General features: G+C 39.1%; 2 protein-coding genes across 5 annotated transcripts; one reads left to right on the plus strand and one right to left on the minus strand.

Annotated features, from left to right (window-relative positions):
- Positions 1-902: 902 nt before the first annotated feature.
- LOC122041212 (auxin-responsive protein IAA21-like) lies at positions 903-4,520 on the plus strand. Its single transcript, XM_042600821.1, has 6 exons — positions 903-1,236; positions 1,310-2,011; positions 3,051-3,283; positions 3,356-3,497; positions 3,617-3,678; positions 4,174-4,520. The coding sequence occupies exons 2-6, from the start codon at positions 1,608-1,610 to the stop codon at positions 4,206-4,208; spliced, it is 876 nt and encodes a 291-aa protein (XP_042456755.1). The 5' UTR covers positions 903-1,236; positions 1,310-1,607; the 3' UTR covers positions 4,209-4,520.
- Positions 4,521-6,466: 1,946 nt separating this feature from the next.
- Positions 6,467-16,010, minus strand: LOC122041213 (NADPH:adrenodoxin oxidoreductase, mitochondrial-like). Of its 4 annotated transcripts, none has more exons than XM_042600825.1 (15): positions 15,818-16,010; positions 15,597-15,662; positions 15,254-15,418; positions 15,050-15,154; positions 13,678-13,791; positions 13,521-13,574; positions 12,690-12,806; positions 10,843-10,952; positions 10,460-10,533; positions 9,908-9,969; positions 7,848-8,043; positions 7,666-7,729; positions 7,494-7,561; positions 7,124-7,269; positions 6,467-6,886 (listed from the first exon to the last, which is right to left on the minus strand). In XM_042600825.1, the coding sequence occupies exons 3-15, from the start codon at positions 15,380-15,382 to the stop codon at positions 6,650-6,652; spliced, it is 1,476 nt and encodes a 491-aa protein (XP_042456759.1). In that variant the 5' UTR covers positions 15,383-15,418; positions 15,597-15,662; positions 15,818-16,010; the 3' UTR covers positions 6,467-6,649. The 4 variants fall into 4 exon arrangements, with proteins under 4 accessions (XP_042456759.1, XP_042456758.1, XP_042456760.1 ...); XM_042600824.1 differs by having other exon boundaries at positions 15,742-16,010; XM_042600826.1 differs by having other exon boundaries at positions 13,678-13,776; positions 15,737-16,010.
- Positions 16,011-24,040: the final 8,030 nt, after the last annotated feature.

The following is a 24,040-nucleotide window of genomic DNA, read 5'->3' on the forward strand; positions in this document are numbered from 1 at the left end:
TGGACTCCATGGAGCCGCTTCTTCTCTATTAAAAAAATTTAAGTTTAGTTTTTATAAAATAATAAAATAGTAAATAATAATAATTTATGAGAAAATATCGGATCTATGAAAGAGTATAAGAAAATTATTGAAATTTTTTTTTTTTAATAATGGAGAGATATATGAAGATTTTTACTTTTGAGGTTGTGTAGATATGGTAATGTAAAGAGCCCTCGAAGAGTTTCAACGAGTATGGATGTTTCAATTGACTATAACCGTATTCATACTAGAGAGCGAGAGTATTAGTATATACTAGTGTGACCGTACACACGCGTTGCGTTTATAATATAATAATATATAAATTATTTGGATCTTTAAAAATTCGAATTATTTGGATTTTCTAGTGTCACGTTAGAGAATCCCAACAATAACCTATTAATGAGCTTCCCTATGCAAAAAATTATTTTAATTTAATATTATACTTATCTTAATAAAAGAAACTAAGAAAAGTATATTTTTTAACATCGTCGGTCTAAAATATTTATAGAAGCTTTTTGATCATAGTGTTGTCAATTCTAAGATGTGGGACTAAAGAGAATTATATTTTTTATATAAAACAATCAAAGAAAATTACTAATAAACCTTTGAATTATTTTTAGTGTGAATAGAAAAAAGGACAGTAATGTAAATTCATTTTAGGCTTCACCAAAATTAGTTAGTAAAGGGGGAAGATTTTTAATAAAATAGTAAGATATATATTTATAATATTTAAAATTATGATTTAATACAAATTTTTTAATTAATTTTCTCATTCTCTTTTCTAACAGAGATCTCACAGTGGCAGTGTGCAAAGATCATCTATCAGTTCCTGCTTAAACAGAGAAACTGCACTAAACAGGGCAAGGCGAGCTTCCATGGAGCAAATCGAGTAGATGGAACAGGTCAAATGGATTAAACAGCTCTGCCGAGTGCGAGCTTTCTCTATTGTGAGCAGATCAAGGCGACAGGGTGGGCCTACACCGCGAGCCTCGCCCACGAGGCGCCGCCCTCCTCGTCTCTTTCAACTCCGGCTGCTGCGTGGCCGCGCGAGAGCAACTGCCGATTGTTGCACGTCTCCGAACTCCGACGGTGGTTCCGGACGTGGCGTAGCGTGGCGTGGCGTGGCGTGGCCTGTTTGGTCGGGCTGGGATAAGATCCAACCTTGTCCGTTCATGCTGGATAGGAATTGGTAGACACCTAGACACCGAAGCACTCAAGGTGGTTTTTTTTGTTTTTGTCTTCTTCTTCTCCTCTGAAACAGCCGTGTGAATTACTCAACTCTGTGGTCCAGCCATGAGCCATGGATGCAAGCGAGCACGGCCAAGCTTTTAGCTTTTCTTCTTTATCGGTCATGGATTTCGTAGACCGTATTATTATGCTTTTTGGCATCCAATCACAGTCTAGTTTGTGGATAATCTAACAAGGAGCCCCGTGTCCAAGAAGCTGCCGTGGTGAATCGACGACAAAACCAAGCCCAAAGATGGCTCCTTTTCCACCTTTCTTTACTGTCTCCCTTGTCTTTGCTGATCTACCGCCTGAGCGGCCGTCGGATCGCCACCAGTTCGATCTGTGATTTGCTAGGGAGGTAGATGTCGCTGCGTGTGGAGCAAGACTACATAGGCTCCTCGGAGCGGGAGTTTTCCGTTGGAGGCGGCGAGGAAGGGGCTCTCAACCTCAGGGCGACGGAGCTCAGGTTGGGGCAGCCTGGGTCAGAGTCGCACCACCGGGACGACAAGGTCGGGCTAACCCTAGATCTTCTCCCCAAGAGCTTCGCCTCCGGCGCCAAGAGGGGGTTCTTCGACGCCATCGATAATGCCGGGAAGTGGGAGTGGGGCCTTGCGGCCGGCGAGGGCGGGTCTGAGGTGGACTTGGCGAAAGGCGGCTGCTTGTTATCGACCTCGGGCCAGGCCTCAGAACAAGGGAATGTAGGGAAGGTGGCAGCTCACTGCGGTGGTTCCATTGGGAGAGATGGCTCGGTGGCTCCGGCGGCGAAGTAAGTTGCTCCGGTTGTGATTGAGACATTGAAAGTTGAGATTTTTGGCATCTTCATATGCATTGAAAGTTGAGATTTTTGGATTCAGTTCCTTTTCCTAGATAACTAAGTTTATATCTTCATAGTTGAAGAAAGATCTTCATAGTTTAGATCTTCAGAAACGAGAGGGAACTCATACAGAGGTTTTTGAAGTTTGAGAAATAGAGATTTTTTGGATTACTGCTAAATAAACCCAAACAATGATCTGTGCATTCTTAGGGGATGATTTGCGTGTTTTCTTACAAGGATAACATAGTATCACCTAATGTTGATTGAATGAGGGAATGATCTTAAGGACTATTAATTTTATCTTGCTCGACGACAATATGCTTGTAATAATAATTGGTAGCAACACTTCAATTTGACAATTGGGGAGTCATTATTGAAGCAGACATGTCTTGGATGCAAACAAGAGGGAGGCTAAGTTTGTTTACGGTTGAATCTTTAATATCGTCCACTACCCGAAAGTGAAGGCGCAATTTGGTGGTCCATGGTGGTGCAAGTAGAGGAGGATGAGGTGAGGTTGTTTGTGGGTGAGAATACATTAGATAGTCTTAGCCACGGTGGTGGAAATTCTGCGAAATATTTCTATGGTAGGTAGCTAGCAACGCGAAGCACAAACCAAAAGAGTTATCGAAACACAAGGATGAAGGAAAGAACACTGTAGCTTTACTTTACCAAAAGGTTCCAAATATCTCTTCAATGTTAACTTTTGCTTGTTTATTTCTAAATTTCAGAAAAAGAGAAACAAATAGATCATTGCCGTGCAACGAAAAAGCATTAGGGTATCGTATATTTTGATACTGAAATGCTTTTCTTCAGATTTCTTGTGTTCTAGCTTAGAATTGGCTATCAATAAACAGGAATTATGTTCGATTCAGGTCTTTAGCATTTTGGATAAACAAGATAGCCCTACTGGTCTATCATATTTGATGGAGATTCTATATTTCGTGCGATTGAAACTTCAGTTAGAAAATTGAATATGTTCTTTTCATGGTAGGGCACAGGTGGTTGGTTGGCCACCGGTCCGAAGTCATCGAAAGAATAGTACCATGGCCACAAATCCATCGAAAACTAAAGATGATGCCGAGGGTAAACAAGGGCTAAATTGCCTATATGTGAAGGTTAGCATGGATGGAGCTCCTTATCTTAGAAAAGTTGATCTCAAAATATACAAAAACTACAAAGAACTTTCATTGGCACTCGAGAAAATGTTCAGATGCTTCACGATCGGTGAGCAGTTTAGTTTTACCTTTATATTTCTTTTTCTGGGTGTAAATTGTTTTGTCATTTCATGTTTTGCAGGTCAGTGTGATTCTCAAGTAACACCAGGCAATGAGGGATTATCTGAGAATCGTTTGACTGACCTTCTAAATGGTTCTGAATACGTACTTACTTATGAAGATAAGGACGGAGACTGGATGCTTGTTGGTGATGTGCCATGGGGGTCAGTACCTAATCTGTTTAATGTATATTGTTTTTTTTTTTTTTTTTTTTGCGTACGATAATCCTGAGGGTTGTAAGGAAGATAAGGCGACCGACTTGTCAATGCTTGTTTCATTTCAGGATGTTCACAGACTCCTGTAGGCGGCTTCGGATCATGAAAAGTTCGGATGCTATTGGTCTAGGTAAGTATAATCCTTTCAGTTCTTCTGTTTCATTTACTAGATCTCAAAATCATGTACCGATAAGTGCTTGTAGATTGCAAACAACTTGCATTGTATCGTATACATCTCAGTTTCTGGAACAAAAAAATAGTTAAATTTATCGATGGATTAGAATGTCAGGCAATGTGTAGAATTATTAGAAAAGATGAAATAGAATAATACTACTATTTGAGTATATTTATCAGTTGTAGCTCCAAAACAAGATATTTAACTCGAATAAATGATGTAAGAGATCTAAATATTACTACCTACAATAACAATGCATATAGATCGATGGATAGATAAAATTTAGGTAGTCAAACCTCAGTAATCGGGAGTGATTCATATTTAAATGTCATTAACCTCAATGAGACTTAGTCGAATTTGAACATAAACAACGTATCGCATGACTCCTGATAGTTGCTCACACTTCGATGTGCCATTGGGCCTAACATGACTATTTTTTTCTTTCTCTAGCTCCAAAGGGCACGAAGTCCCGGAACCACAACTAGACGCGTGACACACATGAATCAGAAGCTGCAGGTGCGACTGCAAATAGAGTCGAAGGGGTTTTAGTTAGCAATTGTTTGATGTATCTTGTGAGTAAGACTTGCAAGTAGGTTCCCTATCTTGTTTTGCGAAATAAGTTTAGACTAGTCTGCCTCCTCCATGCTTCTTTCGTTTCTGCAATGTAAATGGTAGTCTTGCTGCTTGCGACATTTGAATGTTATTATTGGCTGTAAAGTAGGCCTTCTATACGAATACCATTGAACGCCTGACTGTTCGTCTAACTTCATATGATGAAAAGACTATAATTTTGTCAATACTTTTAGCCGATTTTTTATGTAGTCGATTAACTGGTTACCGAAAGTAAGATTCTATTGTTGTTGTGGTTGTTTATCTGTACAACGGACCATGTCTCAATTCGTCGCTATTATGTTTACTTTTTAGCGGATGATTGAAACAAAATCTTGTAAATTTTGCATATGATGTGATGGGGTGGCCTTCTGTAGCTCCACATGACCCAGATAATGCTGGCTGTCAGTCAATGTGAGTTGGACGCGACTCAAAGGGAATTGGACTCAACCTAGATGGGATTTGGGTTTGATCGAGCCTACTCAGTACACATTCCCAGAAATAGAATCTGTTGGAGACAAAACAACTATTGTGTCTTGACCTCAGACCCTCGGTATCAGTTGTTGATTTCATCTATATTGCAGGCTTAGATTCCTTCGTGTCTCGGCCTCAATCGTCGACATTCTTCATTTTTCAATCTTAGATCCCGACACCCTCTATAATTTAGTTGCTAACATCCCCTACGCCCCTCGGTCTCAGTCACCGACATTCATCCATGTCTCGGCTTCAATTGTTGGCATCCCCTCTATCTCAGTTTCATTATCTCGACATTATTTCTGTCTCAGTTTCAGGTCCCGACATCTTCTCTCGGCCTCAGTCGCTGATATCCTCCCTGCCTCAGTTTTAATCGCCGACTTCATCTATCCTTAAAGTCACTCAACATTGATGTCATTTCATCATCCGTCCTCGAATTGGACCCATACCAAACCCTCGTTGATGAGGTTGTTTTCCACAAAAGATGCAGACAATGATGACGAATATTCCAGAACACGTGGCATCGGGTAAATGGAGAAGCGGTCATGCGGTTGTTAGATTTGGTCTCCTATATACCCTTTTTCAAACACGTGGTGCTTAGTGGGTGGAGAAATAGCTAACGATTTACGAATCTAGTCTCATTGGCTCCGACATGGAAATACTCTTTTGACAACTATATAAACCATAAAGTAGGTAAATGCAAAGGAAACACTCTCACTCTCTTCAACTACATCAAACTCTCGGATCTTCTTCTTTTTGCTCCAGCACTAGCTTCATACTTCAAGCAACCCCTATGTCAAAATGGCCTACCGAGATCTCTCCTTGCGTCATTCTAACCCTATGTTGAAGTGTGATTCAGGTCCTCCTCCTCTTCACTAACAATCTCTGGAGAGCGCACGCGTCAAATTATTCGTTGACTCGACCATCCATGGTATTTGATGGGAACACGATGCAATCGTCAAACAGACCTCTCCTTTACTCATTTGTTGTGAGCTAGCTTCTTCGTTTGTTGTCGATTGCCTGTGTGGGTCGAAGTGTAATCACCCTGAACACTAAAACCAGTAGGGTTGGCAGGGAAGCTTGTATCGTTTCGCTACCTCAAGGTCTGTGTTAGTTATTTATAGTTTTAGCAGGTCTTCCTGTCGACACACAACTATAGTAAGAATGGGAAACAAATCAGTTGGTGTTAGCTTTTGTTACTTTAGGAAATAGTTTTTCCTCGCTAATGCCCAATTGGCCAATTTAGTCAGAAAGATGGATAACAGAAGGATGGACCAAGCAGTTGACGCAAATCAACCATGAGCTTGGGGCAAAGCATTGCTGCGAGCTCATGAGCTAGCTGTGAGCTTATTGTTAGGCTTGCAGCAAGTGAGCTTGCTGTTGGACTCGCAGCAAGTGATGGCCGCCTAGCCGCGAGCTCACAAAGAGGCAGCATCTGCAAGCTGGCCACAAACTCGTTGTTGGACTTGCGACAAGCAACAAAAGGCATGCTCAAGAAGACAATGGAGGAAAGAAAGTAAACTGAGCATAAGAATCAGAGTTCTAGTTGAAATAAAGCTCCACTGGTTGTAGCTCTCAATGGCATCTCTGATTTGGTGGATGCTTAAAGAATCACCATATTCCATAAAGAAACACACAATGTTCTTAAGCAAGCTGCCCATGATAAAATGTGATGTCATGCGAATTAGTTGGGTTTTTGTCCATCCTTTATTACTAGGTGAAAAAAAAAATACAAAAACTTACACGAGCAAAGAACATTGTTGCAGCATTCTTAATGGAGCAAACCTTGAGGCTTCAGCAACAGCTTATTAATAAGATGCATTTGTTTGTGTACTTTTAACGATCAGTGTTCATGATGCGCAACTTTGAGGAGTTCATCCCATGCCGTCAGCTTCTCTCTTGGTTTGTTTCTCAGTTCACCTTCAAATTTTTCTTTGGCATCTATCTTCTCCCATCCACTGAAAGTAACATATTTTACGTTCTTACTTTCGAGAACCTGGAGTAGACATTTCCTTCCTGGTTTGGGTGTAGTAGCTGACGCGATCAAACCATTGTTCAGATCCTCTAAAATACTCGCTACCTGCAATTTCAGCACCACTCGTCTTGCTCATGTGCACTAGAAGAAGAATAGTTGTATGCCTCAAGGTGGGCATATACTCCAAGCAGAGAGAGTTTATGCATTGTATCGAATCAAAATGCAAGCTTGCTTGTGAACGTAAATTGTTCTTGTTTATGGTCAAAGCAATGGTTGAAGTTACTACCACATCTCGTAAATGAAAGTATGAGAATATTCCTATTTGATGAGATGTTAACGTACTGTTTCTTCGGCGCAGTACAGGTTTGTTCCAATAATTCCTGTTGGTCCTCTTTTCAACCACCCGACGACATATAAACCTTTCTCTAAGTTTGCTTGCTCTTCCTGGTTGCCGCTCAGCACTCTACCCTTCACATTGGGTACTACGCCTGTGAAAATTCATTATTGTAGAAGAAATCAATGTTATGATACAAAAGAATTGGATCAGACTAATTCCACAGTAATTGCGAAGTATATAATAATTGAGTTTCCACAATGGCAAATGAAGTAACTGTATAATTAAAGCAATAAATTTCTGAAAAGAAAAATTGTTTAGGTCAGGAAACCATTTCAAGTCCAAGCATGGACACTGGGAAGAAGCAAGAAAACTGACCTTTGTAATCATCAAAAGGCAATCCATTAACTGGTAGAGACTTGTAACCAATGCTCTTCAAGACCAATCTAAAAATAGAGTATGGAATTATATAACAAAGCGAGCATTCTCTACATTCAAATTACTCCCGAGAAGGAAAACAAAAAGCAAGAAGGTAAATTGAAGTGTCTACCCACAACCGAGTTCCTCAAATTCACCAGTTCCAACCGCAACTTGTTTGCCAGAGAGACCATTTTCTATTTGAATAAAGCATATGCACATGATAGTCAGAAACTAATAAATCTTGCATTCGAAAGTAAATTGGAAAAGAACACATACTTTCCCATGAAGAGCTAATTGCTACATAGATCTAACCTTTCAGACAAGTCTTCTCAAGACACACACCTCCAACTCTTAATGGATCCTCTGAAGGTAAGAACCTGAAAGGTTTCCTGAAAAATTTGAAGTTCAATTCTCGCTGGGCAACAAGATCACGTTGTTGATGGGAAGTAGCTGATTTACATAGCAAATCATAAACCCGTCTATGAATTCTGCTACTCTTCAGTTCTTCCTATAAAATAGCAAGAATAAGCATAAGCTCCAATAATTTAGGGACTGTAGTAATGCTAGATGATTCATCTTTAATACAAGTATAGTTTTAAGAAAATGAACCATGTTTGCAGAATTAATTGACAATGAACAGCCAAACCTACAATAATCGTCCACCTTTTTCATCTAGTCTTAGGACCAATACTAGCATTGACAATGTTTCTTCAGTTAATTCTATAACCAGCACAAATATTACCACAGGTTCAAACTTTGTTTCATGCCGGCCAGCACGATCAGCATTTTTTGGTCTGGTGACCAACCAGCATGCAAGATGGTACAAAATGCCTTGAGCCCTCGACATTCCTGCAAGAAGCTCCACCTTTCTCCTCCAAGACACTCCAAGCCCCCCAGCATGGCCGTGAGAAGCTGCACCTTCCTCCTCTAAGATACTCCAAACCCCCGACACAGCCACTAGAAGCTTAGTCTTCCTCATCAAAGATGCCACCCCTAACACAGCCACGAGAAGCTCTGCCCTCCTCTGAGTTTCCGTGTGTGCCACAAGAAGCTCCACCTTCCTCCTCTACAAGCCAAATGTTTCTCCGAGGTACATGATTCTTCCACCTTTTCCTCCACACCATCCACCTCTTCCTCTTGCACCTCCTCTACCTCATACTCCTCTTCCTCGGCCACCTCCTCCTCAGATTGACACCTGACCAAAATAAGATGATACCGTTTTTGAAACAATATCGTCCGGTCTCTAGCCGATACTCCGAATCAGATTGAGACTTTAAACCTTGACCAAAGTTATTGTGCATTTGATAGCATGCAATGATAAACAAAGCCAACTTAATTCCAATAAACTATTGCACCCATATATTGGACGAGACACTATGTCACACATAACATGTCCCAGTGGCCACACATATATGTTAGCTTGTAGGCACCATATGCATGATGTTTTAAATTATCAGGGATAAAAGAGAACCCAATTAGGATTTGATTTATTCACGCAATGAAATTGATTGACCAAAGTTGAGGTAATGATGCTAGACAATAAAGAGGTGATAACCAGCAGAACCTGCATGTACCTCATCGGTTTTCCTCAACTCTTGAGACCAAGACTAGCATTGACAATGTTCCTTTAGTTATTCCTACAACTAAAACCAACATTATGTTCAAACTTCTAAATAAACTATGAATTTCTATTTTAAAAGAAAATAGTACAATATAATCAAAAGTTGTATTAAAAGGCAAGAGTTAAGGCATCTAGCAATTATTCATGGTGAATATATTATTCCTTGCTATCTAAATGAGATAGAAAACAAAATTTCGTTTGGAAATAAATGAATTTGATATAACTATAACTTGCAACTCAAGTAGAATGTTTGAAAGTAATATCTGCTTCAATGTGGAAGGAAAGGCTATAGGTTAAGCTGCTGCTAAAAACTCTCACACATAAGATGTGAAGGGAAAAAAAACAAGATACAGACTGCATTGTTAATGTATACCGGATCTACAGGGCATTTGCCGGTATGCAGTGGTAAATAGTGTGAACTTAGATGAACTCCTGTGACCATATATTAGACAAGCACAGAATGCTAAAAAGTGACCACAGATATATCTTAGACTGTAAGCACCATATATGTTAGTTATAAATTATCAGGGATAAAAAAAGATCCGAAATAGAACACAGTGCTATTTTCAGGAGTTAATTAATGAGATGAAATTGTTTGACCAAACTTGTGATAATGACGCTAGACAATAAAAAAGTGGAATCACAAAAAAAAAATAGAACACAAACAAATAAGCTTATAGTTGCTAGTGAATATATACATGGTTCTTTTTTTTAAAAAAAAAGATATATATATATATATATACATACATACTTCTTCAGCAGGGGATATAACCAAGTCAGGTTCATCAATGTGAACTCGGAGATCTTTCACACCTGCATGACATTCAAAAATAACTGTAATCTCTATTGAACACCATAAAGGTTAGGGGCTCACTATCAAGTTATTTTTTCTATAATAAGTTAGGTAGGCTAACACGTGGAATGGACAGATATGTATCCAACAGGTAAAAAGCACTTTGCATCTGCCACAGCTAATGGCATCAGGCATCTAATCCCTTAATCTTTTTGCTCTGCCAGTGTTCATGTTTTCTTAAAGGCTTGAAATTCAAATTATTAAATGATCAGCTTTTATTCTTTTCATGATTTTATATCGTTCAATAAACTCAATATGTTGCTCTAAGAGTTAGAATCTTGCACAAAGGAATAACTATCTCCCAAAAGATGATATGCACTATAACCTACTTTAGGAGGTTGGAAAACTTTTCCATAAAGATGGATTAGATGCCAGTTTCTTTCACAGCAATACTTTTCCTAGAAGAAAAATGCTGTTGTAAACTACAACATATCTGAAAACAAGTCATACCTAAGATTTCACGCAGTTCCTTTGCAGTGCATGCCATCTGTGCTGGGCCCCGTCTTCCAACCAAATAAACCTTTCTTTGTAAAGAAGAAAAATGGGTGAAAGCCCAAACAAAACCCCCATTGTCTACAAATACCCATAGAAACCTTCTGTCCTAAAAACTTCCTATAAGGCCTCAATATACTAAAAAAAAAATCAAAATGCCTTTTTGATGAGGATGAGGCCTTAATAGGGAGTTTTCAGAAAAAATAGGCCCTTTTGGGTGCTTTCAACAATAGGGGTCTTTGGGGGGCTTTTCACCAAAAAGAAAAAAATCAGTATTGGGAACAGATTTTGCAAGGTGAACATTAATGTAGAACAAATGAACAATTGGCTGAGCTGAAAACCTTATGGTGCTCTCATGAAGAGAAACTAAAGCATGCTCAGCAATATCTGTTTTCTGCAATTCACTGGTCGATCGCAAAAGAATACGTGCCACATCCAAGGCCACATTCCCCTGAAAGCAAAGGCATTTGGAATTGGAATTGAAATATTGAGGGGAACAACCATGAGATGAATGAAAGATGGTACACATTAGAACTAACATTTCAAAACTAAATTGAAATGCAAACAAAATAATGTACATTTTCCTCTACTGAATAGGTAATAAACCACATTTTTGCTTCAAACAACATAACAGTCTTTTATGAAAACTCTGTTCCTGATCATATGTAAATCAAACTTCTCCACATACAGATGCTCAAGAAACTTGATATGCCTTGATGTTAATTTTGAAATATATATATAACAAGAAAGCCATCAACTGGAAAAAAAAAAAAATGAAATGCAAGTAGTTTTGGCAGTCATTTTAAATGCAGGCGATGAGAAGGTGTTTTCAAGAATCATACAAAGAGATCAACCTAAAGAAAAACAACTTGACTTTGAACAAGACTTATTTGAATAAACTCCTGCATTTTAGGAATAATTGCAAAGAACCTTTAATTTTTAGGCAATAGTATAATGCCGCTATTGGAGAATAGATTAGAATAATAAATGTACCTGGGTTCCGGGTAGATGGGAGATTGGTGAGAGAAATTGGAGAATACTAACAGAACAGCAAACAAAATTAGTCAAAAAACAAAGGCAGAAGGGACAGTGAACCAATCTAGGAGAATCTCATGATAAGAGGAAATTTGGGAGTATAAGCTAAGATAAGGGTGTGGGTGCTAATAGTGCATTTGGTTTGCAAGGTTAGCTATTCTATTTCTATTCCTTATTAATTTTCATGGAATAGGTATCCTATATTTGGTTGGATGAATGAATTTGAAAAACTAATTCCTAGGATTGTTATTCCTTAATGATCCTGCATAGCCATCCCTTTGCTATTCCAAGGAATACATATTCCTCTTCTACCCATTTTCCAATGATCACGTTCTTAGTAGGGTGGACAAGTTAGGCCAACCAAGTGGGTTGAATGAGTCAAACCAAAAGGATGAACAGATTGAGATTGAGAGAGCTAAGAAAAATAGACGAATTGGAAGGGTAGGCTGGCTGGACGGGAGGAGCAGCTGATTAGGTGGACCGGGTGGATTTGTTGAGATGGATGGGCTGAGCTAGTCCGGATGAATGAGTGGGAAAATAGGTCTAGCAAGTTGGGCAAAATGGATAGGCCTGGTAAGTTGAGCAATTCGGATACACTGGGAAGATCACAATGGCAAAGCAGACCAAGCAGATCAGACAAGTAGGATGGGTCAGGTGAGTGAGCAAGTCAAGCAATTGAGGCAAACAGTGACAGCAAGCCAAGTAATTGGGGCAAACAGTGTGGACTAAGCAACCCATGTGTTCCAAGCAAACTAGACATAGTGAGGGTTATGTAGAATATGTCTACATAATATACAAGTAAAAATGAACCATCTATTCCATTCTATAGACTAAATACATAGTCTTATTACATGCCTTCTGTTCCAATTTCTAAAAACAATTGTCACATTCTATCAATTTCAGTCCATGATCCAGATGTACCATCAGAGAAAACAACAATGAAATCTTCAAGCATGGAATGGATGCAGAAGAATCACAATGGGAAAACTCAACCTACCCATTGGCATGATTAATGATCCAGATTCTAGGTATCTTTAGTCTGAAACAACATACTTCAATGTGATTAACCACCACAAATTTCAAAAATGTTACAATTTTTGTTAGCATCAATCACGTGAGTATAGAATCCAGCAAATAAATTTCAGTAAGATACCTGTCCAAGCACAACAGCTGTATCTGTGCTCTTCAAATCAGGTGTCATGTTATGGTAGTCAGGGTGTCCATTGTACCACCACACAAACTCTCTAGCTGAGTGTATCCCCATCAAATCCTAAAACATAAAATGTAGAAGTTGAAAATGAATAGACATTGGCAAAAGAATAATTCAAAAAGAATAAATATCTGAAAGAAATGTATTACTACTGGAGTTGGCTGGAGACAGATTAAGAACCTAAAATTATCACAAAGTTTAAGTAAAAGTGAATGCTTTAATAATTTTACTGGTATCATAACCTCATGTTGCTATGTTCCACACTTCCAATCATACTATGCCATGTTTTGATAAAATACACAGTACTAAACAAAATTGTTTAATTTTTAACTTTAAAACCCTCTAATTTTCCATTGCCTGCTGCTGTGACTGTTGCTATAGCTAGTTGAAATTTCTGAGACAATTATGAGAATGAAAATGTACTCTTCATCCATTTAGATGTTCCACCATTTTATCAAATATCTCATAGTTTCTAAGTATTAAGATTCAAACTTTTGAACATTCACTCCATAATGATAAGTAAAACAAAACTATCAAGTTTTATTTCATTCATACATTATATAGTGGCATATTGAACTAGTGGAACACTGGTCACAAGCAACATTTCAAACATTAGCACTGCAACACAACTTCTACAGTGTTGTTGTCAACCTATAAAGCCTGAGACAAGCGAAAACATATAAACAATACATGTACTACCCAATAGATGCATAATTCCATACTTGTGCTCAGTTGAGATGAGAATGCAAACGTGATCAACTGAAAGAAACTTACTTCCCCAGGCACTCCAAGAGATCTGTCACTTTCGGCACCATATGCAACAACAACCTGACCAAGAAACCATAAAGGCTGAATTAAGAATATTAATGGAAAAAATATAAATTAAGAAGTATGAACCACATCTGCTACCGTCAGACCTTATGAAACTTACCACATCATAAATATCACGGAGCTCAGGCAGATTAACATCAGAACCCAGCGACACATTCCCAAAAAATGAGCATCTCTCGTTCGAAGCAACCCGAGAGAACTGGTTTATAACAATCTGTTGGCAAATTTATGATGAATTGAACACAACAAATAGACATATACTAACGAAAGAATGAGAACCTACATAACAAAGAATAGAAACCAACTAGAATATCTAATTTTATCAAGCAATTTGATTTAATTGGCGTGTCAAAGAATATCAAGTGTCAACATAGTACATTACTTAATCGACATGATTAGCATGAGCAACTAGGGGAGATTATAGTAATTTGACGAAATAATATGTTTTTTGGTAGTGCTACATAAGGACACATGATTCAAATGAATCATGATCAGTACCAAGAGAATACCTATACCTACCAAGCAAATATCCATAAGCATCTACAAATACCTTCAACTAACTACATTGATGGCAAGTAGGGCTCACATTTTCTATGTTCCTTAATACTTTACAATGTCTAGGAAGTTGCATTTCTTCCATATGGAGCCAAAATTCTCAGGGTGGATTTTCAGCTACAAGCAAACCAAAACGAGCCAGGAAAACCCCAGCATGATATTTAGAAACATTTGGGAAAGGTTCAAAAGTTTAGGGTTAAGACCTAGATTCAATAACACTAACTCAGACTAAAGGTTATGTGATACAATGTTGCAACATCACCTTCTCCTTTTAATCATAAGCCTTTGTACACACATTGAACGCCTCCCCTTCATCACCCTTGTTTTTGTAGTCATATATCATGGATCCAATGCCTCAAAAAACTTCTTGATCGAGACTCCAATTCTCCAATATTACATTTAAACTAAAAAATTCTAATCAAGCTGAACTTATCCTCATTTCCCACAAAATAGGGAACACCATTACAACTCAAGCAAGATCTAAATTACTCAATTATATCAAGTTGATGAAGAAAGACATCGGAAAGAAGGAAATGAATGATATCTGCTGTTCGTATTTCAGAAAAAATAACTTTGCAAGATGCCAACCGGCAGCAGCAAACCCCACCTATGAAAACCTGACTCAATCATAATGAACTTACGACAGCCACTGCCTAAACCTAGATTATCTATCTTGTAGAACCATCTGACAATTATCTGTTCTGATAAAAAATCTTTAACTAGCAAAATAATTTTAGTCTTGTTTTATATCACCATATTTTTATATTTCTTGTACACGGATTTGTAGCATTAGGCTCGTTTTAATATCTCTGCATTTGAAATTAGCAATCGGACAAGAATAAAACTCCGAAAATAGTTAATCTATTTGTCAATATAAATTCTTTAAAAAAATTAAATAAAAAATTAACATAACGTGCCTTTGTTTCAGGATGATCAGGTGCTACTCCTGAGCGAACTAATCCAAATGGAGTTGGCAATCGATCAAGAATGTCAACTTGTGCCCTTTCCTGTGCCTTTAACATCTGCCAACAAAAATTCATGACACTGAACAAAATCTGCAACTTCTAAACAAATAAATAACATAAAGTTTAGTAGGAACAAGGGACAATCAGAAAAAGAACCTTCTCTGCTGTGTAAAAACCAGCAGGACCACTGCCAACGACACAAACATGGAGAGGTTTATGATTCAAGGAACAAAAATTTTTAGAGCTGATCTGTTTCCACCCACGCTGAAGTAACCCAATCATCATGCTTTCTTAAAAACCCGAATGGGAGCGTAACAATAACTATACAAGAAGAGCGCCAAATGAGAAAAAATTTGGCATGCAACAAGCTGAAGGGGAAAAAAAAAAAAAATCAACTTTCGCGCCCCAAGCAGGTCACTACAGCCGTTGGCATATGAAACCCACTACAGTACACGACAGTTTCCTCAACAGCCACTAAGTTAGAAACATTCATATTTACCGCACGAAGCTCCCTCGTTGATGCAAGACGATCCTCACTCACTCAGGCTCTGCTGGAGATTAAGAACTGCAAGAAAACATCAATTTTTACCATTAACAAATGCCCAAAACTCCGAAATCACAGCAATGCTCAAAACGCACGTTACCGCACGAAGCTGTGATGCGACAGAAGAATATAAAGAGATAGGGCTACTGATTCCGGAGATGGGGGCTGCACGTAACTGCGACCACAGGATGACAGCGAACGCGGGCTGCTCGCAGGTGATGAGAGCAGCTGCAGGGGCGTCGATCACGCAAAGAGGATACAAGGGAAGGGGACCATCGGAAGGGGGAAACAAAGGTGGCGGTGGCGGCGGCGGCGGGGGAAGTCGCGAGAGGTAGAGGGGATTCGGACAGCCTCATCAATCAAATCAGCCGTGATTCCTTTATTTCCAATTTTATAGATATTATTACAATAGAAAATTATAATTATACAAAATATATGGACAAATTACAATATTTCATTTATTCTCAAAAGGCGCACCAAATTATAATTTTACCCCTTTACATGTATATAAACATTTTTCTCGTTTGCATATGCAAACAACTTCTCTTTTCTCTTTCATTACGAAAAATATGATAATCTGTCATGAATCTATGACAAAAATATTTTTATCACTAATAAGTCGTTGTTAAACACTATGATGAAATATATAAATTCACCGTTAATTCTGGCACGAATTATATTTTCATTGTCAAAATCATTATAATTTTGCAACGAAAAAATAAATCATCGTACAATTTATAAATGCAAATCTATGATGAATTTAATTTGACGACTAATGTGGATATGATTTAGGACAGGGAAGTAATTAGTAGAAAAGGGAGGGATAATTTGATAAAATCACATGGTAGGGATTTAAGAGGGGACACTGTAGCATGCGAAGGGAGGGCTTCGTTCGTGTTTTGTTGTCGTCGCTGCATGGGGATCTCGCTACCAAGCTCCTCGCCGTCGTCGGCCGGCGACCTCCACTTCTTCTCCTCTCCCTCTCTTCTTCCTTGCATGTCGCCGCTGCCGGACCGGCCACTGCCCCTCCCCTCTTCCTCATGCTCTGCTCTTCGCTGGCGCCGCCACTACAGGGGCGGTTGGCTCCCTCTCACGCTACTCGCCGAAGCCGACACCGTCCTCCGCCTCTTCTCCTTTTCCTCTCCTCACCGTGCCGCCAACCTTTCTCCCTCCTGCTCTCCCACGTGACGTCGCCGCAGGAGAGACCCGCTACTGCTTTTCTCCTCCTCACCAGCGCCGACGCCGGCCGCCAACCTTTCTCCTCTTCGCGACGCCGCCGCCGGACCGGCCACGGCTCCTCTTCTTCTTCTTCCTCGCGACGCCGGCCACAACTCTCTTCTTCTTCGCCGCCACACTTCGTCAACAACTACCATGCGCCGACTCCGCCTCTTGTTCCGGCGTTCCAGCCCGCTGCCATAGTCGCGCTTACTCTTCTTCGCACGCTTCCTCCATCTCTTCTCCGTAGCCATGACTATCATCACCGATCAGCGAGCAGTCCCCTGCTGTCGGCGACGCTGCCTGCATCTCAAAGTCGGTGATCCGGCCTCCGGCTCTCGATCTATAGCGTCATACACATCTAAAGTCAATCTAACATCCCATACACCCTATCGTACACTACCAGTGTCGGTCTGATGTCCGATCCGTAGTGTCGTATGTCTCCGATGTCGATCGGGTCCTCGAGCCCTCATTGTCATTATGTTTTGACCAGACTTGAGTGATGTTTTATGTCTCGACTTACGTATCGATATTTATATTTCGGCCTGCGTGCCGATGTCTTATCTCGGTCTGCGTACTGATCTTATGTCTCGATCTACGTGCTGGTTTCGTGTCCTGGCCTATGTGCCAATCTCATGTTCCGGCCTGTGTTGGTACAGTGAGACCAAATGATCGAACTTGAGTTTTGATTATGGCAACGGGTTCAAAGTTAAGCTATGGTGTTATCTAACAAGGTTCATGGAGCTTGCAGGAAAATCCTAAGTGATACTTAGGCAAAAGTCCTAGCTGCGGTTAGGCAAGATGAAAATCCTAGGGGGCGGTAACCCTAGGTGAAGGAAAAAGCCTAAAGGGGGGGAGGGGGTAACCTTAGGTCCTAGGGGGTGGTAACCCTAGGTGGAGAAAAATCCTAAGGGGCGGCAACATTAGGTCCTAGGGGGCGGCAACCTTAGGTCCTAGGGAGCGGTAACCCTAGGTGGAGGAAAATCTTAAGAGGGGGGGTAACCTTAGGTCTTAGGGGGTGGTAACCCTAGGTGGAGAAAAACCCTAGGGGGTGGTAACTCTAGGTCCTAGGGGGTGGTAACCCTAGGCGAAAAATCCAATCGGTATGGAGGATCGGACTGACATCAGGTAATCTCTCCTGAGGGAAGTAGGTGAGGACGCGCTCCCCGAAAGAGGGAATGGTAGGCGTCAGTTCGACCTAGGATTTTCGGTTGGAAATCCGAAGTCAGAACCGGACAGTCCGGAGACTGTCAAAATATTCTATTCATATTATTGTTTTGTGCTAACTTTGTTTTGCAGGGTATTTTTGGGACTAACATACTTTGCAGGTACAAAAGAGCACCTTAAGCCTCGGATGAACAGTGTCCGAGGCGCCTCCATGGAGCTTGGAAGCGCCTCAGGTGCAGAATGTGAGCTGGCCATGAAGCAGTGCTGGAGGCGCCTTGGATGGAGCTGGAGTCACCTTGCATTGAGGCTTGGAGGCGCCTTAGAGTGGCTTGAAGGCGCCTTCAAGCTGATAAGGTGCAACCGTGCAACGAGTTCAGCAGTGCTCCACGTGGGTGACTCGGAGGCCTGGAGGCACCTTGGATGGTCTTGGAGGCGCCTCCAACAGGCTTTAAAATGAGGCTTCGAACAGCAGGTTGAATCATCAATTAAAAAAGCTATCATTTGACGGTTGGCTGCTCAAGAGACGATCCTGAAGTGTTGTAGCTACGCCCCGACAACCAGGAGCTGCGATTCTACTATTCTTTATTGTCGATATCATTATTTCTAAGTACTCTTAGTTGTAATCTCAAATTGTACTGAATTTACGATACTATAGTTGTTGTCCACCGAAAGCGATCAACGATCGCGGGCCTTGGAGTAGGAGTCGCCACAGGCTCCGAACTAAGTAACTCATTGTGTCTCTCTGTGTGATTATTTTATTTCCGCGGCTAACTCTTGAACGTTTTACGATTCTGAAACGAGTGAAAGCCACAAGCGCTATTCTTCACTCCCCCCCCCCTCCTCTAGCGCTTCTCGATCCAACAATTGGTATCAGAGCGGAGTTGCTCTGAATTGGTACAACTACCGTTCGAGCATTTTTTTCGTCGCTTTCTCGCTCGTATAAGGTAAAAATAAAATCTTACGCCTTTCATTTTTTCCCTCCAAAATTATTTTCAAAAAATTCATTTCCATCTTTTCATGGTTTATTAGTATTGATAAAATATAAAATTTGGCAAATTTTGAAATAATATTTTTTTAAATATTTTTTAATAATATTTTATTATTATTTTATTATTTTTTCTCGAAATTCATGAATTTCTATTTCTATCCTTCTACCACACTACTAATCCAGGATTAAGTCCTGGGATAAGTTTTTTTTTCACTTTTTCGTGCAAGATTTAATGGCTCTCCAAGAAGGCTATAGCACCACTCATCCACCGCTCTTCTCCGGCGAAGACTTCAGCTACTGGAAAGGTCGAATGGAGTCGTACCTGCAAACCGAGTTTGAAGTCTGGATGATCACCAAGACCGGGCTCGAACTACCAACTGACAGCACCGGCAAGCCACTACCGTACGAGAACTGGGACGCGAACCTTATCAAAAAGGTAGAAGCAAATGCAAAAGTAACGTATACACTTCAGTGTCGCTTAACGAATAAGGAGCTGAATCGTGTCGGCCTATTCTCAAGCGCCAGGGAGATGTGGGAGAATCTGATTCAGTTACATGAAGGTACCCAAGTAAGTAAGCATAATTTAATAGACGATTTATTTGAATTAGATGAACAGTATGATACTACTTCAGCCGAGGAAGATATTACGTTGGTTGCAGGTACAAACAAGACAGAGGAAGCTAGAAAGAAACAGATGATGAAGGCAACATAGTCCGAGTCTTCAGATGAATCCGAGACTGACAAAGAAGAACCGACAAGCTTCCTTGCACTACCAGTACTAGCATTTGTGGCGGAAACTGAGTCCGAATACGAGACAGATACCGAGAGCGAATCTGGAATCGAGTCCGAGCGAAGCCACGGATCCGTATCCGTTTCCGAAGGTTCTAAACCCACTGTAAGTTCTTTAATTTCTAGTATTAACTTAGATGATTCAGAAAATTTAGTTCCTTACTTACTAAAGAAGTTGGCTAAATCCAACGTCCGAGTCAAGTCACTCCAAAAGGAGGTAACAACCCTTAAGGAAGTGACTAACTCGAGTTATTTAACTGAACCAGTTAAAATTGGAAATTCAACCCAAGTCCAACAACTTGAGGAAGAAAATTCCAATTTAAAAACTCAAGTTAAAGAACTCAAGAACATGTTGGAACGATTTACTTTGGGTTCCAAGAATCTTGATCTGATTCTCGGAAAATAAAAAGTCATTTTCAACCGATCCGAACTTGGATTCAAGACTAAAAGGAAATACCACTCATATTTATCACTCGTTAATAGATCAAATAGAAAGGTAGTCCAAGCATGGGTACCTAAGTCCAACCTGATCAATCAAGTTGGACTTAGTCAATATTGGGTCCCCAAGGATCAAGTCTATTACCTTGATAGACCATATCGAGGCTATGATCCAGTGGGAGCCAGAAGAAAAACTATCTTAATAAAAAGATAAACCATTAAAAGAATATAATTAAAATTAATTAAAAATTAAATTAAATTAAATTAAAACTTAAATTGAATTTATAAATTAAGTAAAAGTATACACAAATCCTAAAAGGTAAATCAATAATGTAGGAGGAGACTTCAGAATAACTGACACCTCAAAAATTAATTTACCCGATAGGGTAACTCAAACCAAGCTACTCGGCAGAGTAAGTAGAACTAATTAGAAAAGGAACAAGTTTAACTTGACCAATGGTACTGATGAAGTTTTGGATGATAGTACGTTAGGGAAGCTTAGTCTATGCATGTCTAGGAATATATGGCTTCGACTTGGTGCATTTGGCTAAGTGGAACTGACCGAATTACCCCTTGCAGATCCTAACTAGTTAGACCAAGGTTTTGTACTAAGTTCAGTGGAGAGGACTATTTGGAAAACCTCGAAGACATGGTTACTCTAATGATGTCCAAGTGACTCACTGTTGGTGCAACATCCCTCAGGTCAAGGTTGACCTGGTTGACCAAGCTTGAGTCTTGGTTTGGGTTTCGATGTTTGACAATGCAAGGTTGATTGAAGAAGAGTCAAGTAGGTCAAGGATGACCGGATACTTGACTGGGAAGTCCTAGTGAGTGAAGCTAGGCAGGAGGAAAATCCTAGTGAGTGAAGCCAGGTGAAAGACCTAGTGAGTGAAGCTAGGCAATTGGGAAGTCCTAGTGAGTGAAGCTAGGCAGGAGGAAAATCCTGGTGAGTGAAGCCAGGTGAAAGACCTAGTAAGTGAAGCTAGGCAATTGGAAAAGTCCTGGTGAGTGAAGCCAGGCAAGAGAAATCCAGATGGGTCAAGGTTGATCAGACATCTGGTGAGAGTCCAAGTAGGTCAAAGGGATTGACCGGATACTTGGCACGAGAAAAAAAAGTCCAAGTAGGTCAGAGGGACTGACCGGATACTTGGCAAGAAGAGAAAAGTCCAAGTGGGTCAAAGGGATTGACCAGACACTTTGTGAGAGAGTCCTAGCTGGTCAAGGGTGACCGGATGCTAGGTCTTATGTACCAACAAGTCATGGTTGACTAGATGTTGGTTTAGGGGGCTTTGGACTTGGTTTTGGGCAAAAACCAAGGTTTGGATTGATCCGTGGATTGATCCAGCAGGTTTGGATCGATCCGTGGATCGATCCAGCAGATCTGGATCGATCAGTGGATCGATCCAGCAGATCTGGATCGATCAGTGGATCGATCCAGAAGATTTGGATCGATCCGTCGATCGATCCGGTGAGTCCCCGCGAACAGAACCCCTCTGGATCGATCCGTGGATCTATCCAGAGGTCCCAATCGATCAGTGGATCGATTGGGACGCTGCTGCTTCGCGCGATAAGCGCTGGATCGATCCGTGGATCGATCCGTGCATCGATCCAGAGGCGCTCTGGATCGATCCGTGGATCGATCCAAAGCCTCCCCGATCGATTGGGAGCAATCCAATCGATTGGGATTCGACCGTTGGCGTCGTTTATAGCTGTTGGCGTGCGATTCCTTCGGCACCTCTTCACCGATTCAACTCAGATCTTCACCAGCTCCTCCACAGCTTTTCCCAAGCTCGAGATCGCCAGTTCTTGAAGGTTCTTGGAGGCTCTTCCAAGTCAAGAGGCGGATCAAAGCAAGAAGAAGAAACTAGGGTTAGGGTTCTTGTACTCATTGTAAGCTTGTATTTCTTGTATCCCTTCCCTCTCTTCTTGTATTGAGTCTTGTAGGGCTTCTCCGCCCTTGGTAGTTACCATAAAGGAGAGGTTTATTTAGTGGAGGGTGTGTGTGTTGGTGTGGATCCTTGGATTAGTCACCTCTTGTGAGGTGGATACCAAGTAAACCAACCGTGTTAGCGTTGTGTGATTGTTTCTTTGTATTTCCGCTGCACATCTTTGAAGAAACAAGCACCGCCGAGCACCGAGCGAACGAGACGAGCTATTCACCCCCCTCTAGCTACTTTTGGTCCTAACACTCACCATAGCCCAGAAGTTTATCCAAAGAATGTCTATTTGTTGAGCCTAAAACTAAACCTGAATCTAACACAAAGTTAAACCAAACCCTATAATTGAACCTAATTCATCTCACAAAATTATAGGATTCCCTAATTTAAAATTTAGATAGGGTGAGATGACTAAGGGTTAAATTAAATTGATAATTAATAATTCAAATCTAATTAATAATTCAAATTAAATCAATAATCAAAATTCAACTTAACTTAAAAATTAAATTAAATTATTATTTAAAATTGTTTTAAAAATCATTTTAAAAATCTCTTAAAAATCTTTAAAAAAATAATTTTAAAAATCCTTTTAAAAATCTTTTAAAAATCCTTTTAAAATCCTTTTAAAAATCTTTTTAAAATCTTTTAAAAATTCTTTTAAAAATCATTTTAAAATCTTTTAAAACTTAATTTCCAAACTATTTGAAAAATCTTTTAAAAAATCATTTTAAAAATCTTTTCAAATTTAATTTCAAAACTATTTGAAAAATTATTTTAAAATTCATTTTAAAAAATCTTTTAAAATTTAATTTCAAAACTATTTGAAAAATTCTTTTAAAAATCATTTTAAAACTTAATTTCAAAACTATTTGAAAAATCTTTTAAAAATCATTTTAAAAAATATTTTAAGACTTAATTTCAAAATTATTTGAAAAATCTTTATTTTCTAAAGACTAATTAATTTCAATCAAAGTATCAATTATTTTAATTTCAAAATTCAAATTCATTATCTACAAACTTTTAATTCTCAAATCATATTTTCAAATTTGGATTGCAAACTCAATTAATTTGTAGCATATTTTAAAATCAAAAATCACTGAAAATACAAATTTATATGACAATATATTTAAATAGTGATAAAGTTAAATTAATTTCATCTCACACTCACTCATTAGCTAAACAAGTTTAATAATCTAGAATAGGTGAGATGGAATATTAGAAATATATATTATGTTTCTTTCATGCTTGGATTCTAGGACCCTAAGGACTTATTTTGGCATTAATTAAGGGGGAGTGAGTGGAGTCAATCTAAGTTTCTTTAAAATAAATTGTGTGGTTTTAATTATTTTTAAAAAAAGTTAAACTCTTTGAAAAAAAAAATAAAGCAAATTCATTTTAATTAAGCTTTAAACCTTTCATCATCTTATACTTAAAACTCTTTTTAAAACAAAGTTATTTTCAGAAAGCTACATAAAGTTTCTTTTGGCAATATTATTTTTCAGAAAAAATTACTAAGTATTTTTGTATTTTTAATTTATCTAAGTACCTTTCAAAACAATCATCTTCAAAGTTGAAGTTTCTTTTTGGCTAAGTATTTTTTTCAAAAAAGTTTTTTGAACTTAACAAAATTATTAGTTACTTTTCAAAGTCAAAACAATTTTCTCTTAGCTAAAAGCTTTACATGAAAGTTTATTCTAGCAAGGCTAAGTGTTTTATCAAAATCTTTTTTTTTTAAAAAAAAAATAGTTTTCAAAACAACAATTATTTTCAAAAGCCTTATAAATTGAGCTAAGTATTTTTCAAAAGCATTTCAAATTTAGTTTTTCAAAGAATTTCAACTTTAGTTTTTTAAATTTGACTAAGTT

The sequence above is a fragment of the Zingiber officinale genome, chromosome 2A, assembly GCF_018446385.1.
Source record: "Zingiber officinale cultivar Zhangliang chromosome 2A, Zo_v1.1, whole genome shotgun sequence".
NCBI classification, from domain to species: Eukaryota; Viridiplantae; Streptophyta; class Magnoliopsida; order Zingiberales; family Zingiberaceae; genus Zingiber; species Zingiber officinale.